An 18,575-nucleotide genomic window follows, 5' to 3' on the forward strand; every position below is an offset into this window, starting at 1 on the left:
CCTCACCAGTGCAAAGGGACAATCCCTTCCCTGCTCCTGCTGGACACACTATTGCTGATACAGCCCAGGATGCCATTGGCCTTCTTGGCCACCTGGGCACACACTGGCTGGTTTACTCGGCTGTCAACCAGCACCCCCGGTGCTTTTTCCATGGGCTGCTTTCCTTCGATTTCCTTCCCTTCCACGTGCCCAACAGAACCAAGATGGCGAGGGCAGGGTTTCAAAGTCTGCCGACCTCGGGGCACAGCCCCGGGGAGCCCGCCGGGTCTCCCCCCGGGCAGCAGCTGGGCAGAGCCCGGCCCGGCCCGGCCCGGCCCGCAGCGCCCCCTGCAGGCGCCGCCGGGGCACCGCGGCGCGGAGAGGCAGCGCCGCAGGGTTCAGCCCCTCCGCGCCCCTCTCTAGCAGCACTCAGCCAGTCAGCAGCGGGAGCCCAGCCTCCCACCAATGGAAAGACAGGCTGCCTCCGAGCTGGCAGGGCGAGCAGCCAATGGCTGACGAGGAGAGCCCGCCCCCGCCCCGCCGCCCGTTGCCGGGCAGCCGCTGTCAATGGCCGCCGCGCGGCCCCTTTAAGCGTAACGCGGCAACCGCCTGCGCGTCCTCCGGGCGGGCCGAGGGGCCGGGCAGGTACCGCCGGGACGGGCCGGGGCCGGCGGGGACATTGCGGACATCGCGGGGCGGAGGGAGCGGCACGAGAGGCGGGGGACAGGAGCGCCACGGGGCCGTGTTTTCCTGGGAGTTGTGGGGACTGGGAACGGGCCCGGGCCTAGGCCTGGCCCCCGAAAGGTCTCGGGCCGCTGGTGTTCCGTTCCTTTCCTCCGAAGTAATATAGTGCATGTAAGTTTCGGTGAATGCATATAAAATGTGCCATCGCGAAGTGCTGCTTGAAAGTAACATTCGATGTGTTCTTTAAGAACGTCGCCGCTGAGTGAAGGAGGGCTGCGTGGCTGCGCTGCGCGAGCCGGAGGTTGCTCTCGGGAGTGGCTGAGCTGAACTCGGTAAGTCCGCACGCACCGCGGTGTGGGTGGGAGTATGAGCGACGGCGCGGGCCTCCGTGATGCAGTCTGATTTAGAAACATAATCTCTTCTCCCGGTTGTAGGACTGGCCTGCATGGGCTCTGTTTGAAGTGCCATTTCCTCATTTCTGACCTGGGATTTGCACCAGATTCTTCATTTTGAGATCTGACACAAGTAACGTTGTGGTTTACTGGGACAGAGTCAGGTAGATGTAGCATTGGCTTTTAAAACCATACAGCGTTTTAATTCACCGAAGTGCAGGACAAGGCAACAGTCTTAAGCTGTGCCAGGGGATATTTATTTTGGACAATTAGGAGCAATTTCTTCACAGAAAGGGTGATTAAAAAGGTATGGGCTGCTCAGGGTGGTGGAGTCATTATCCCTGGAGGTGTTTAAGGAAAGATTGTACATGGCACTTTGTCCCCTGATTTAAATGACATGCTAATGTCCAGTCACAGGTTGGGCTTGATGATCTCAGAGGTTTTTTCCTACCTAATTGAATCTGTGATTTTGGAAAAAAGCTAGTAAACCTAGAAAAAACTGTGTACAGCTAAGTCAGCAGCTGCAGTATCAAATGAAGTTATACTTAGTCCTTACTAAGGCTCTTCACTCAGTATGTTTTGATGTCATAAAAGTAAATTTTTTTGCTCCAGTCTCTTCTGGAAAACCTGTAGTATATTGGATATGAAAAGATGGATGCAGAGAGAGGAGGGAGACGAATTTCTTTTGAAATTATTCTTTACTCTTAAGTTCAGCAGTTCAATAACTTGGATTGATGCTTTTGGTCTGAAGCTGGCTTTCTCGCACTGTCCCTCCGAACAGGTGGAGGAACGGAGCGAGCCGTTAGAGGTCAGTGTTTGTACGGGGGAAGTGCCATTCGGTGACCAGCGAGAGCACTGAGCTTCCCCTGCTCTGGGAAGGGTCTTAATACTGAAAAGGACATAAAACGTTTTATGAGTCTTGCACTACAGAACTAAGCTCTGGGTGCACTTCATGAGAAGAATTGCTAAGTAATTTTCCTTTCTGTCTATTGCATAATACCTGTAATCCTACGGTTCAATTTCTGTTTGTGTGGTTTACTTAGGTGTAATAGGAAATCTCCTGTCACCACTGCAGTTGTTTCGTGTTCTCTGTTTTGTCATGTCCTTCAAAGTGACCTGGTGCTTGATTTTCTTTTTTATTTTGTAACAATGAACATGTTTTTGATACAAAATATGTAAATAATATCAATAGATAGAAGTAGCAGAGGTGAAGGAGTATGAAATCCTGGAAACAGAACTCTTTCTAAAGTTTGTGTAAGTCCCAGATTTCCTTCAGCCACTCTGTATTGATGTGATCTCAATTCATTAGACTTCTAACAACATGCCTTGAGCTTTTGAGGAGAGAGGATTGGGATTTTGGTGGTAGTGGGGGAGCTTAGTAAACCCACTGCTAATCCGCAGTATTTCACTCCTCACAACTTATTAAATATATAGGGGAAAATAGATATCTTTGTGGATCTTAGTCACACAAGTTGAACTTCTTTATAATCAACTCAAACTAGTTTGCAACAATTGGAAAGTCAGGGAACCAAAACATTTCCTGATTAAACAGTCCTCAGGTTCACTGTAGTAAAACTCAAATATCTTCGTTATTCTTCTGTTCTCAAGATAAACTGTGCATTCTTTTGTTAACCAAATTTTATTATAAACTGCTGGAAAAATTAATTTGGCAAGACTTGACAGGTTAAGGGGTTTTTTTGCTTTGTATGGGAAATATGATAATATTACGAGTTTATAAAACTGAAAACCATTTGAAGATCCAAAAGATGGTTTTGGGCATTTGTCAAGGGAGCTGTCTTTGTTTTACCTTTTTCAATTTGTTTTCATTCCATTGCTTTACAAGTACTTCCAGAATGCATTGAAAATTCCTGTTCATTTATGTCGCTGTATGTCAAAATGATACTTAGCAAAATAGTCTCAGGAGTGGGGAATATCCAGTACAGGAGTGGTGGATAATTCTAATCCTCCAGTTCTTACAATTTGTTTATTTTAAATACACTGAGTTTTGAAAAGCATTCTTCAAAAAGATTATTGCCTCTTCAGTGAGCTCTTGTAAGGCTATAAAATAACTGATCAGCTTCAAGTTGGTACGTGAAAGTAAGTGCTCTTGTTTCATATATATAATTAGACATGAACTATAGGCATTTATGCCTTCCCTCAATGTAAGAATATGAGGTCTGTGCCTCCAGAGTACTATTTTTATATCTCATATTATTTTAGTACTTTAATATAAATATATTAATTTCTATGGTTTTGCATTCCCTGAAATTCTGTCCTGTGGAGACAGACCTGATGCAGTCTTGCCTGTGCATCCTCTAGAGAGCAGATTGTCCCCAAAACACTGCCTGTTTGGGCTTGTTTTGCTCTTCAAGGAGCAAAATAACATCCATTCTGCCAGGATGGCAGAACTCCTGGCCCCACAACTCCATTGTGGGGCCAGGAATTAGGAAAGAAAGAAAGAGGGGGTGGGGAAGCACCCTGATATGTTCTAATATTCTTACATGATCTTATTTACAGTTATGATTAGGTACATCCTTCTGAAATAATTTTAATAACTCCATTATCTTGTAAGGAAAAAGAACAAACATTCCTGATTATTTGAATGTTCATAATAATGATACCTTCCAGCATGTGTTTAGCAATCTCTAGGACAAGTGATCTCAAGCATAGCTTATTTAACTTTCTAGGCTTTGCAGTGAAATTAAAGTTTTTTCAGAATCTTTTGACAGAAGTTTTCAGCATCTAATTTTTTTGGATCACTTTGAAAATATCTAGGTGTTTAAAAAAGCATTATTTTAGAAAGTTACCTCCTAAGTAAAAAAAATACTCTTTTCCAGGTAATTCATTATTAATTTCCAAGCATCTTCCCAGTTTAGAAACCATGATAATGGGATATTTATTTTTCTAATTCCTTCTGTACAGATTATGAGGCCAAATGAATTCCAGTCACTGGAGACAGAGTTGTGCTAACAGTGCATTGAGCCAGAAAGCTTGAACTTGTAGTGAACACTGTCGTGGCAGCTGACATTTCTGTTCTGCTTGGCTCTGCAATAATGCATGTATAGGCATTGAAGGCTGAGAAGCATGCCAAGTTTGTTTTATTGGGAAATAATATAGTGAAAAATTTACAGCTCATTTACAGGGATGTTGAATGTCTTGCAGCATAGAGCAGTTTTGACTGAAAGCAGCTCAATTTTTTGGTGTGTAATTTGCTTTGCCTCCAACTAGGAGGTTATGTCATTCAACAGGTGGAACTGATGGGCTCTGATGCAGCTCCTATTTATTCACCCACTAGAGGCTTGATATCTCAAAGTTGGATTGAAAAGAAGAGATGGTGAAATTAATCTTGAAAGCTTCCAAGAGTGGTGAGAGAGGCAAAAGCCAAGGAAGCTGAGCATAGTCAGTAAAACACTTCCTAAACTGTTGAGAAAAATTTTTTGACTGAGAAGGTGAAGAAAAGTTTGAATATATTTGCTCCATTACATTCTCAGGAAGTGTCTCCAGATACAAAGTAGGATGATTTCGCCTTGAGATTATGGGATTTTTCAGTTTGCATCAGGCTGCAGGAGTGGCCCTTCTTACTTTATGCCTGCTGCAGGTGTGATGTTTATCATGTACTGGTGGTATGGTCTCTCTTATCAGATATAAAAAGGTATATAAATAGAGATATAGAAATACACATGACAGAAGCATGTGTGCTCTGGCCAGTCCTTGAAGGTATGAAGCACCAGATGTTGTAGGGTAGGGGAGTACTTTCCAGGGTGAAGATTGGGATAGATAGGTACAATCTCATTAGGGGTTAGGGACTGGATGTTTTCCAGACAAATGGGACAATTGATTTTCAAGCCCATTAATTAACATTGCTGGAACGTCAAAACCTGAGAAATTGAAGATTTAGTCAAAATCTACAAATATCTCAGTTCTAGTCACACAAATAAGTTGTTCATTCATTTGGTTAAAAAGTTTTAAAACGTGCCTAAATTAGCTTCCTCAATATCAACAAACTTTCACTTGTGTTCTTTTCTGTTTTCTAAATTCTTCTTTTCCCTTCCGTAACATGGGAGTAGTTTCTTATTCTAGATTTATCTGTGTTAATATTCTGATTTCTCTTTTGGGATTGAAATACCTCAGACTATTGAATGTAATACTAGTAGCATTCCCAGAGTGATGCCTGTCATATTTAATATAAAAAGTTAATATAAATATAATTACTGATATAAACAATAGGTAACACGGTGTGTGACATAAGGTTATAGGAATAATGAATAATTTTACAACTTTTTTACCTTTCTTACTTAAACAACTTTCTTTCTTACCAAAACCATACTAACTGTTTTTTTCTCTCTAGATTGTTGCAGAAAAATGCATTCTGAATAATAACTACTGCTTGCTGAACTGAACTGCAGAGATTTGGTGCTTGGAGATGACAATGATAAAACAGAGGAAATAATCCAACTGCTGCCATTGTGACAACGAAAAGGTTCTTTGTGCCAAAATGAGCAGTCTTTAAGAAAAAAACTGGAAAGCCGTTAAATCTGAAAAATGGGAGAAAGAGTAAGGAGCCCAGACTCTGAACAGGAGAGGAAGTCAGACGAGGATAAAAATAGTGACTCTTATTATTCAGATGAAGGTAATTCATCTCGTTCATCCAGCCAATCGCCAGCACTAAGCTCTCCATCTACAAGCCAAGAAAAAAGACATCACAAAACACAGACTTCAAACAGCCTGTTGCACTACCAAGGTAGGTAGGTAGCAGGAATTGCTGCTTTGTAACTGCTCCAAAGAGTTAATTATTTTTGAAAACTAAAAAAATATAAAATAGCATTATGAGCATCTTCAAATACAGTTCATGTGAATTATACTACAGATGGTGAGTAGACAGTAGCTGCTCCTTTGAAAACTGAAATTAACCTTCTCCTGCATAAGGAGGAGCTTTGGTGATTTTCAGAATTCTTCATAATTTTCTTTACAAGTGAATATGGCTTTTATACTAGCCTTCTGTTGAATCATGCTGATGCTTTCCTTTTATCATTGACAAGAAACTCAAGGCCAAAACCCAAGACAAGTCCTTGCTACGCAGTCTGTAAAAAGGAGAGACTTGTTAAAATTTCCCTGACAAAAAAACCTCCAGATACCTGTCTTGTGGGAGCCTAATGTACTAAGCTTTACAGGATAATACTGTGACTTTAAATAAACAAAATACGACTAATGTGGCAAAAAAAATAGAAAATATTTTGATGAAAGTTAGATTCAGATGGAGATTCAAAAGAAAGTTTTTCCTGCTTCTTCTTTGAGGATAAAATATTTCCAATTCGAGATGATACAACCTCCCTCTGAGCTCCCTCACAGACAAAGGCTGTTTTTTTGATAGAGTTTGTAGAAGAGTGGAATGGTTGTGCAGGCCCTGGGCTGAAGTAGAACTGTGAGGACTTTCTGCCACACTTTGACAGCTTGTTCTAAATAATTGTATACATTTTTTTAGTAAAAGTCTTAGCATGTCCTGCCTTTCTTGGGCAGATGGTTTTTTTATTGATAAATGCTTGATACTGTGTGAATCATTTGGTCTGTGTTACAATCTAGCCTGTGCCAGAAGGTCTGACCTTCAGTTTGCCCAGGGAATGTACCTCTTTAGATCTTTGACTGTGTGGGTGTCCTGGTGCAGCTGGTCTTTTTCTGAGCCTCTCTGTGTTCAGAAGTGGCATCTCCTCTGGTAGTCATGGGTTATCTGTCTGGGAACCAAAAACTGCAGTTCCACCATGCTATTTAATTTGAAGGGGGCAAATGTGTGACCAGCTCTTTGTTCACATATCCAGAATTGAATATAATTAATACATGAAGGTATTGTGAATGTCATATTACGTTGTCTTGAAATACACTATTCCCCAGTGTAACTATATGATCAAAAGTACAATATTTGTAGTGGAATTTTATGTGTGTCCTAAATAATGAGAAATTCTTACAGGGGCTGCAAGTCTAGGGTTAATGGGAACTCCCTTAGTTGGTGATAGGAGTGGCATCATTCCTGCAGTGCATGTATTAGATAATCTTTTCACACTTGAATGTGACATAAGTGTTCTTTGTAAAGGAAGAAAACATACCTTCTTTTGTTTGCCCAAGCTGTGGAAAAAACGAGCACTGAGCAGAAAACAAATGAGTATTTCTGCAAAATGTCTAGAGGAAATTATAAGAAGATATTTTTTAAGCTGTTATTTTTGCTGAGAAGTATTCTCAGTAGAATAGAAACATACTGAGTGGCAAAGGAGAGGAAGAATTTACTGTCACACACACTGTGTGCACGTAACTGGACGTTGCTGTATCCCAGCTTTCAATCCAGAATTACAAACTGCTGCTCAGTGTACTTCTTTCCAACAATGATGTACCTTAAGGAATTATGCACTCTCCATTAATTCGGTTATTTTAAGAGATATTTTTAGTGGATTATATGATTCGTTCTTTGAGCTTGGCATGAGAGGCACATAAGATAGAAACAAAATGTTCAGCTTTTATGTGTGGGGATGACAATAATAATAATAGTAATAAATAGGAATGCAAGCAATGCATACAAGTAATCAAATGAGAATACTGTGTGGAAAATAACTTGTGATACAAGAATAAATTATTCAGGGAGAACTGAATTTTCATGGATTTATAATTTCGCTTTGGAGGCTTTTTGCATTGAGCCTTTGAAATCTGCTGTTTTGTCTGTAAGCATGACAGCTGGATTTGAAAATACTACTGCATTTGTGTGGGAGAATTACGTCTTGCATAATATATAACTAGCTAATGCTCAGATAATTGTTGCCATTTTAAAAGCATGTAAGAATTTTATATGCATTTAGAGTATAGTATTTCCAAACCATTTTAATAAAAAATATCAAACATGAACAAAATATTACTCTTATTTCTGATACCATTTGCAGATGATTACTTTGCAACAGTCTTATATTAATGGCTGCAGATATTACCTCCGGCAGGAGATCACAGACATAAATCTCCATTTTTCAGCTATCAAAAGGAGCATAATTCTATCATATATATGCCTTTTATTGTCTGGTTTGAAATCTGCCATCACTGATGTATGATTGTATGATTGTTTCAGGCAGAGCTTGGTTCCAAGGATGCCTGCATAGACAAACTGCGCTGTCTAATAGTAAACATGCTTTTTATTTTTCCTCTCTAAGCCACAAAGAAATTGGATTCCAAATATGCACCAAGCAAAAGAGGGACTCGGTGTGGTTTCCGTTCTCAGAGCCTCACTAGGGATTCTCCTGCGAAAGATATAGATCTTGTTACAAAAAGAGTTCTTTCTGCTAGGCTGCTGAAAATCAATGAGCTCCGAAATGAACTGACTGAACTCCACATCAAACTGGATGAGCTGCAGAAGGAAAACAGGGCACTGAAGAGGCTTCAGCACAGGCAGGAGAAAGCCTTGAATAAGTTTGAAGATACAGAAAACGAAATCTCTCAGCTCCTTGCTCGGCACAACAATGAGATTAGAATATTAAGGGAGCGCCTACGAAAATCTCAGGAGAGAGAACGTGCAACTGAGAGACGGCTGAAAGATACAGAAGATGAACTGTACAGGAAAAAAACTGTCTTGCAGAAACTGCAAAAGCTGTCTGCAGATAAGCACCTTGCTGAGAGAGATGACCTGGCAAAGAAACTAGCCTTAGCAGAGAGCAAACTGGAGGACAGGGAAAAAAGAATTAAGGTGGGATGACTTTCTTTTTGTAAGAAGCTCTTGTACAGATATTTCTTTCCACAATGAATTGTAATTTCACACAGTTGTGGAACAAATAAAAAAGCAGTATTTTTTGGTTTTACCCATAAGTAGAATCAAGTAAATTATTTCTGAGGTGATTATATAGTTACATATCAGGTCATTGTGCATTCAAATTTTTGTTTACAAATTAAGCGTATTTCATCAGAATATATCCTGTGGATTTGTGCTTTTAAATGCTTTTATATCTAGCAGTAGCTTTTCAGAAGTGCATGCAGATATACTACAACTTTATGTGCAATCTAGTTTCTCCTTTTGGAGGGAAACAGTTTTTAAAATTTTCTGGTTATTTAGGGAACTTTACACTAAAATTCTAAAAAAAAATTATATATATATAAAATAATTCTTTTCCAATTTTTGAAGAGCATTCATACAGTGTTTGATTGTCCACTATTCTACACATCCAAGAGCTCAGCTGGACAAAATTGCATCATGTTTTTAAAATACTGAAATAATCTTTAGACCTTTTTATGGGTATCTATTATAAGAAATTTGTCCAATATATTTTAATTTCATCCAGAAAAAATGCTTATGTTTTTGTAAACATGTCTAAGCATGTCTACAGTGTAAATATGTCTATAAACTCATCTTACTTTAAAATTGTGACAACACTATTAAATCTGTTGGTAGTTGTACTATTTTGATAGTAGTTGTATTTTATATATAGTATATAAATTTTATACTATTCTTAGCTTAAATTATGTTATTGAGATGGCGTTAAGGTTTAGTGTCTATATTAGTAATTAAACCTAAATTACATTACAGAGATAATAGATCTGGAAATCCAGTGATTAAGCTGGAAACTAAGCTTTCATAAAATAAATCCCAAAGTGCCAAGATATAAATGGCTGAGTTAGTCAAACCACCTCATCCTGTAGTGTCAGCGTCTGTCTTCTGTACTTTTATGATTAGGTATTTCAGCATTTGTAATACTGGATCATGTTAAAATGAATCATGCTTTAAAAAGTAAAGGATTTTCTTGTAGTTTTTTCCCCTGTTTTTATCAACACAGCTTCACTTAAAACAGCTGTTACAAGATGTGGACATGTAAATGAAATCATAATCACAAGATAGTTTCTAGTAGAAAGGTTAAAAACTCCTTCTTGTTTTCTTCCTTCTAATGCTGCACTTTCAGGGAGGGATTGTCTCTCTCACCCATCAGTAGATTTGTCTTAAAGATCTGGAGGTCCACTATGGCAAGAGCCTTGCAGGAAGTAGTGTGAGTTTCTATTATGTCTTCAAATCACTTCTCAATACTCAAAAGGATGAGCTGCAGCATCTGCAGGTGCTTTAGGTGCTGCAGGTGCTTGCAGGTGGCCCTCAAAGTTAGGATTAAAGGTTTAAATGTTTTCAGTGTTCCAGCAATGGTTGAGCCCATATCTAAACTCAAGACACTACTTTACTGTGATTTTGTGTAAGTAATTTGACTATAAAAATCACTTGAGTTATTAAAAAATATAATTTTGTTTTAATTGAAGGATCTGGAAAGAAATCTTGAATTAAATGGTAGCAGTTTTCAACGAGAGTTACATTCAAAGAAAAAGAAGTTGTACGAGGCTCAAGAGGAAAACAGAGTTCTCCAAGAAGAGCTTAATCAGCTAAATCAGAAGCTGAAGGTAAAATGTGAAAGGAATAGAAGTTGCTAACCATGTTCTGGGATTTTATCTTTGGAACTATCTGTAATCAGGTTTGAATAGTTTACCAGTGGCTGCACTCTCTGATGTGTACTTAATTATATACCACATGTGAGTTCTTTTCCTGCATTAAATTGAAATGTTCTGTGCTCTGACCTTACAGTGTTTATAACAGGAATGTCTCTGTGTTAATCATTATTGTTAGCACTAGTTAAGAAAAGCAAGATCAAAAGGCATTGAGAGTAAACCACAAAAGCTGTGGAAAATTAGGTTTTGAAGGCTTGAATTTAAAATTAAATCTACAAGTGCAAATAGTGCTTTGTTACTAATATACTTGCATTACAGTAGGTATGCATGAAGATTAATGTAATGTATTTCTGATATCCACGTGTTGCTAAATTTGTGCAAATGTTTATTTGGACCCCACATCACTATAATTGTTGTCCAAATTGTCAATAAAATTACATAAAATATTGTTATATTCGACTTAATTTATCTTTAGAAAAAAATAAGTAATATTTGAGCTAAAGTACTTAGTTTCTGGGAGAATTTTCCTGAAACTCCGAGTCTCAATATGTTGGAGATGCACCAGTTCACCAGGTTCCCAGCTAGCCAGCAGGTAGTGTTAGTACTTCTAAAATGTTTAGAGTGAGAGTTTTAAGCCTGATTTGTTAGTGGAGAGTTTACAGTTCGAAAACCTTTTCATTGTCAGATGAATTCTGATAACTCACTGTTCATTTCTGTATTTTATTCAGTGGATGTGCTAAAAGAAAAGTATGCCTCTATCTCTATGATGCAATGGGCCTCTGCTAACTGATACTGACATGCTCTGTGACAAGTATCACTGCTTGCTTTGAAATGTTTTAACTCTTCACAACACTTAAAATTCAGTTGTGCAATATATACACATGGTGTTAGTTTTGTTCATGTTTATGGAAACACTGGCATTTAGTTTTAGTTTCACTGCAGAGATGGGTTCTTTTCCTCCATAATATTTTGCTGAGGAGTTTTTTGGGAGGGAGAAAGCTGTCTGCTTTCTCATAGCATAAACAAAGTTAGTAATGTGATTGTTATCCTTAAAACAGTGGATGAAACAATTGTTTATTCTGAAACAAATTTATTATCATATGTATTTTTAATTTAATTTACAGCTTTGCTAGTGACTGATAAATGAAATACTAGTAACTCTTTCTTTCACAGGAAAAAGAAAGAGAACTCGAAGCAAAAAATATCTATGCTAATCGTATGTTGAAGCCATCACCTAGAAAAGACACAGATATTGTACAAAGGAAAAGAGGTAACTTGTATAAAGCAATAAAAGCAATAAAAAGCAGATGCAGTTATTAGCATCACTTTGAAATGTCTCAGGTGGGTTCTACCTTTCATGTCACTCAGTGCTCAACCCTGATGCTGCTTGTTCAAGCACATTTACCTTTTTGCACTTCTTTCAGCACAGCACTTGTTACAAAGCATTGGTTTTTTGACTGTTCTGTGACTGCAGCAGAGCCAACACACAGAACTTCATCAAACAGCAGTTTTAACTCCTTTCATACAAGAAGTTCCTGGGTAAAGGAGGGGAATGTTGGTAGTAAAATCTCCAGTAGATGATAAATAATATTTACTTGATAATAAATAAATTTTAAAATATGTATAATCATATTTTGTTTAAAAAATATGTATTTTTAAAAATATGTATCATCACTGCTAAGAATATTTTGGTGATATGTTTTATTTATTTATTACTAGTTTAAATATATTGTCTGTTAGATGAGCTGTGCTCATTTTGTCCTCAGAGTATATGTGTCCCAGAACATAATCTTCTAAAAGTATCAGTACAGTGATTTCTCCTGGTGTGACAAGACAGTCTCAAACCTTATCCTGCCCACATAAATATATGTGTCTGTGTGTGTGCTTAGGCTATTTTCACTGGATCAGTAGAATCTACTTGTCAGAAGAAGCAGAAATTTATGGGACTGTTTTAAATATTTAATGCCAGTATTTCAAACAGTTTGTCTGCTGCTCATTTCATTATAGATGCTCTACCATTAAAACATTTTAGGTTCAGATTTTTTTAAATGTCAATCCATAGAGATAAGTATATGTGTTTCAAAGATTCAAGTAAGTGAATTTTAATTTTATGAGTTTGATTCTGTGACAGGCAATAAGAGGAGTGAGATATTTTGTGAGGCTTTTTAAGTATTATTCAGTGCACTGTAATGACCCTATAAGTAGCATTAAGGTGGGGTTTAAATTATTTTTCCAGTAGAATTTTTGCATGCATATTTTTTATGACTAAGTTTTACAGATGCCGAAAGCAACTCTGTGAAACTCGTCAATAATTTCCACTTCCACTGACTTTAGTCTTTTGTTTGCTGCCAACCATGAAAAATCAGAGACAGGTATATAGTGGGATATTTTCAAGTGAAAACACCATTTAATTAGTTTGCGTTTTCTACAGCCAACAACCAAAATATTAAAAAGGGACCACAGCTCACAAAAGGTGTACAAACCAGTGGATGCTTCTCACCAGCAGAACTTCTTCCAGAATCAGAACTTGTCTCTGGTGACACGGCAAACAAGAAAGAAGGAATGCTTCCTAAAATAGTGAGTTCCATAAAAATTTGAGACCCAGTCTAGACAATTCACCTGTCAGATGTAAAATGCAGAGCTTATATTTTAGAAAATGTGTAAATATATAGAAAATACAATTTCAGAAACATTCTGTTCTTTAAGACAAGATCTATCTGTCTAGAAATATACTCAATTTTTTTGGAGAGTTTATTATATTTTCTCTCTTACTTAGAGCCATCAGCTCAATTTTTTTTTTCCTGCCACTGTTACTTCTTTGAAATTTTTTAGTCTTCATTTTCGGTTTCACCCTTTTTCTTTGTTTCTAATGCTTATTTAAGGAATCTGTTAAACAGTGATGGCTGCCTTCTCTCTGTTTTCTTTCTGGTCTTAATTATGGTTTCTTTTACTTTCCACAATGATTTCACAATGCATAAATCTAACACTTCCTCTTATTGTCACAGAGCTGCTATTTCTTCTGGTGTTCCAGCTTTTTCAATATGCTTAGGGTTTTTTTGGTTTTGTTTTTCCATTTCCCTTTTTAGTACAAAATAGTACCAATTAGAAGTATTGATAGCACTTTTGTGACCCCAGGCTAAAATCAGAGATTTGTAAGGTATTACTAATCAGAATGACACAGGTTCTGGTACAAATTGTACAAATTCTTGATTACATGAGGCTAGGACCTTTTTTCAGAAATAATGCTCTGAGGATGGTCTTGGCTGGCTTCCTGTTAGGGCTGAAGCTTTCTCATGGCAGTTTCATTTGTATGTTCTCTCTTCCCAAACCCTTTCTTTAACTATGGGTGTAGTTTAATGTGTTCTTCCAGTGTATACTTGTGTGTGTTACAGAACCACACAGTTGGTACAAGTGCAGCTCATGGAGTCCAGCTCTGTGGTCTATATATGGCTATTGCTTTAAATAATGTAAATTAGATTTGGGTAGTCCATGCTTTCTTCAGTTTTTAAAGTTAAGCATTTTAAATACTTGGCCACCATCTCCTTATGTAGTTAACATTTTTTAATATGACAATGATAACCTTGTAAATGAAGGAAAAATACTTGAAGGTTTTTTGGCTATCAGTCATCTTTTCTTTGTTCATTAACTAGCAGCTATTTCTCTTAGAAGGGTATTTTTAATCTAGAAGTTTATTTTGTTCTAAAATAAGCACAACCTACAAAGTTAACTCCCATGTGTTGGATTATGCTGACTTTCTCTTCACTTCATTGCCACTATATTTCCGTGTTAGTGATTTTTACTGCTGATGTTAATATCTTTTCTGCAGGTTCTTGCCTTTTACATATGTATGTATAGTCACTAGCTAAAATTGTCATCTGAGATTAAACCTTTCTCTTTGATTGTTTGTTGCTTAATACTCCATAAATTTAAGTACCAAAATGAAATCGTCTGAATCTACAACCCACTCACTTTAGTAAAAAGGTCAGATTGTGCAAGTAGAGGGCCACTAATTGCTTTCTTGTTAAGAGAATATGATGGTGAAATGTGGCCCTCTATTAAACTCCTTGAAGAAGACAACTTCTGGTTTCTAAGGAGAACCACCCTGAGAGTGATAATTTTGATTTATGGCATTGGAGCTACAACTTCCCTGAAATATGCAATACAAAATAGAGTTGATTGTCTATTCATTTTGTTCAGGTGTATAAAAGTATACTAGAGGGGGCAAACCCCTGGGTCATCCAAGCTGGTTTGGTTTAAGGTGACCTACTCATTTTATGTTTAGCAGTCAGAATGTGATTTCAGAATGACATAGAAGTTCTTATGATTTTGTTACGTTGTTCATTTTATTGACTGTTTTTCCCCATCAGCTTCAATTTTCTATTCATTTATTTCAGGAAAAAGAAACACAAGACAAAGGATGGAAAGAACAAACAGAACTCCTAAGACAAGACCAAGACAGGGAGAGGGAAGAGAAACTGAAACGTTTTCAAGAAATACAGTCCTTAGAGGAGAGGGTTCCAAAACTTCCTGACGGTAAGGAAAGGGCAGCTGAAGGCTGAAAAATGCACCACAGAATACTAATCAAGTGAGGCTGCTGGTTTCTGGTGAGAAGGGCAAAATGATTTTGCAGAGATCACTACAGTGGAAAATTATTTTCAGTTATATTATGCAAAGAAGAATCAGAAAGAAGTACAGGATATAGAATAATATGTGCCATGTACTCAGCTATGATTAAGTATGCAGCAGCAAAAAATGGTCTCTACAAAAAAGTATTAGAATTTGAGAGATTGTGCTTTACAAAACAAGAATGACATGGGAGGTAAATGCTAATGTTATCTCTGACTTGCTAAATATTATTGAGGTAGGAAGTAGATTTTTACCATTGTAGAACAAATCTGTTTTCCTTAATATAGCCTTTTTTTTTCAGTACTTTGTACTGCCTTATATAATTTGAAATTTTAGTTTCTCTTTTCAGGTCTGGCTATCTGAATCATTTGGTGTGGCTATTTGAGAAATGTCAGTTTCTATTGTTAAATATTAATATTGCTTTTTTATTAATTTGGTTTTCACAGCATCTTAATGATTTAAATACACAAGTCAGTCTCAAGTATTTTAGATGGACTACACCCTGTCATGTTAAAGAACTCTTTCAGTGATTGCAGTTGATGAACAGTAGTACTTATTCTATATGACAAGAATTCTAAAAATCTATAGCTGCTTTCAGAGGTAAAAGCTGTGAAAAATCTTCTATCACAATTTACATAAGCCAAGAATCTGATTTTATATCTCTGAATAAGATGATTTAACCACCTCTACCCATCATATGGTATAAGCTTATAATTTCCCCCATCTTACAGACAGAAACATGGCTCTTAACTTGTATCATGACCTGCTATTGAAAAAATATCTATGTTAAATATATTAACTGAACTATTGCAATTGTTTCTGAAAGCCTGAGATGAAGTACAGTAGATAACATGGAACTTTGTGAGAACCTAAGTCAGAAATTTGAGTAAAGTATTCAAAGGAGAAAACCACTATGTTGGAGGGGTCAAGTAGCAATATTCAACTTTTGGGCAAATACACATCTGTTATCTTGGGGAAAATATTTTGAAGAGAGAAATATTTGAGAAGCTTCCTCCTTCTTCTACACATAAGCATTTCCAGGTTCTGTCCATGAGCTGCTGTTTTGTACCTTTGGTGTCCCTTCACAGATGTGCTGAGTCCACACAGTGATGCACAGAACACTCATGTAAAGGTCTTCTCTGTATGCAGCTGATGCAAGGTATTTTAAATCATTCACTGCTTGAAACAGGTGATGTCTCCTATGATTTTGAGGCCTGACAGCTTCAGAGAAATAGTTCCTTTTATGAAAAAAAAAAAAAAATAAATCCCAGGACTGTCCTAATGTCAGCGGTGATGACAAATAAAAATAAAGTACTGTGGAAGTAAGTAATGTTGTATTAATTTTCATTCAAACTCAGGAATTGGGAAGGCAATTGGCAGAAATCAAATTGCTTTGAAAATTCTAAAACATGGGTAATGTCCCAATGCCTTTGAAAGATGACAGTAAACTTCTATATTTTATCAGAGAACTAGGAGTGGATTTAGTTGCAATTTTTGAAGAATATTTTTTTGCAGCAGGAAAATGACGTCATGCATAGAAGAGCATGTTAAAAACTCAATGACTTTTGCTTGCATGATTTTCAAGATCGTATAAGAGTGTTTTAAAATTAAATCATTTTAAATACTGTTCAAACATTTTTTGCAGAGTGGCAAAGGAAAGAATATGACAGAATTAAAAAGGAAAGCAACTTTCTACTGGATAAAGAAGAGAAAATAAAAATGGAGACAGAAATCCACAAACCTGAAGTAGAGAGAGAAAACATTGAAACATTGGAAGAGCGGCGAAAAAGAGAGTTCCTGCTTGCTAAAATGCAAGAAATTGATAGAGAAATTCAAAGTACAACAAACATGAAACTAACTTCCCAAGCACCACTCATAAATACAGCAAGAAAGTCTGATTCCCTGGAGAAAAAAGAGAAAACTAATCCATTCTTTGAGATTCCTGGGAAGGTTACTAATGGATTTCCTGTGAAGGACAGCCAGGATGATGGCATAAGAACACAAGTGCAGAAGCAACAAAACGTTAGGACTGTAGATTTAAGTAGTGAATTAGCTTTTGGTAGTTATATACCTTCCTTTGGGAAGGGATCAAGGAGACCAAGTTGGCTCACTCAAAAAAGTGACAAATTAGAAGAAAATGTTAAGGAAAATGCTGATTTTGATAGTAAGAAAGAAAAGAAGTCCAATTTAATGGAACAACTCTTTGGAAGCAGTGCCAGTACCATTGTTATTTCTAAAAATAACAATACAACACCTTTGGACATAGATTGGGACTCTAGTAATAAGCCTTTTGTTGATAAAAACAGTAAACTCAAAGTAATAGAAGACAATGGGCTTTTTGGTGAAGGAAGAAGCCTGAACAGACCCCGTCTGCAGTACACTACACACAAGCCAGGAGTTAATACCCTTGGTTCTCTAGAAGATGAAATTGAAGAGGTAGTCTTACAGTGATCGTGTTTTATATGTTTCATATGTAAATACTGAAAAACTATTTTCTTGTAATATTTATTAGATATAGATTTGAAATATTTCAGATTTATTGTAAAGCCTTATGAAGGAATAATTTACATAAATGGGTATGTGTATAGAGGAGAGATGCAGAGGAGAGATGCTTGGGGTTTTTTTACCTGTAGGCTGCTCACAGTACACTGCTTTTCATTTGGAGTATTTCTTTTAGGCCTCAGATACTTTCTTTCTCAGGCATTTGGAGAACCTCTTAACTGTGCCAGGAGAAGGCATGTGTAGTATCAGTTATTAAATGAGCAGAAGAGATATTCTTAGCACTAATTCTCATAGAAAGAGAATATTTTACGCTGCTGTCACGTTATCTCAGAAGAATATCAACAGAAGCACAATTAACTCAGGAACTGCTGGTCTCTCCTTTTGCATAGGTTTTTGTGGACCTTACTACCAAATGTGTCTAACTCTTCTCATATATTCAGATTATATTTGTTATACAATGCCATCTTTTGTAATTTCTGAATTTTCTATGTAAAATTCCAATCATTACTAAGTAATTTTTTCATGAAATGGTTTTATTAAATGAGTTGAGTAAATTTCTTGTGTGTAGATCATCTTTAACACAAAAGTCTGACTTTTTATATATCATTTTATTGATATTGGGGGGAGTTGGTTGCAACTTTGCTCAAGATATCATTTACTGGTGCTGTGTACAGAAATTAAAAAGATAGGCAATGAATAATTTAGCAGAAGCATTCCAGAAAATAAGGTGAAGGTCCTTCCTTAAGCTGAAAGTCATTCCTTACTAGAGCAAGAGATTTGAAACACTTCTCTGATATGCTCCCTCTGAGCCTGATTTGAAACACGCTAAGATACAGAGAATTCTTACGATTTAAAGATGCATTGAGTCAAGATTTTTCTGAACACAGTGGCTCTTCTGAAGAGAAAGGTTGGTGTCTTTATCATGCAGTAACTCTCTTTGCTCCTCCCATT

At 37.1% G+C, this 18,575-nt stretch overlaps 1 protein-coding gene across 4 annotated transcripts; it reads left to right on the forward strand.

Moving 5' to 3' along the window:
- Positions 1 to 530: 530 nt before the first annotated feature.
- LCA5 (lebercilin LCA5) lies at positions 531 to 18,140 on the forward strand. Of its 4 annotated transcripts, XM_040060661.2 has the most exons (10): positions 531 to 624; positions 912 to 995; positions 5,404 to 5,796; positions 8,237 to 8,766; positions 10,314 to 10,451; positions 11,670 to 11,766; positions 12,928 to 13,073; positions 14,891 to 15,029; positions 16,211 to 16,281; positions 16,768 to 16,904. In XM_040060661.2, the coding sequence occupies exons 3-9, from the start codon at positions 5,598 to 5,600 to the stop codon at positions 16,273 to 16,275; spliced, it is 1,314 nt and encodes a 437-aa protein (XP_039916595.1). In that variant the 5' UTR covers positions 531 to 624; positions 912 to 995; positions 5,404 to 5,597; the 3' UTR covers positions 16,276 to 16,281; positions 16,768 to 16,904. The 4 variants fall into 4 exon arrangements, with proteins under 4 accessions (XP_039916595.1, XP_039916592.1, XP_039916593.1 ...); XM_040060658.1 differs by lacking the exon at positions 16,211 to 16,281 and having other exon boundaries at positions 16,768 to 18,140; XM_040060659.1 differs by lacking the exons at positions 531 to 624; positions 16,211 to 16,281 and adding an exon at positions 704 to 834 and having other exon boundaries at positions 16,768 to 18,140.
- Positions 18,141 to 18,575: the final 435 nt, after the last annotated feature.

The sequence above is a fragment of the Hirundo rustica genome, chromosome 3 (assembly GCF_015227805.2).
Source record: "Hirundo rustica isolate bHirRus1 chromosome 3, bHirRus1.pri.v3, whole genome shotgun sequence".
NCBI classification, from domain to species: Eukaryota; Metazoa; Chordata; class Aves; order Passeriformes; family Hirundinidae; genus Hirundo; species Hirundo rustica.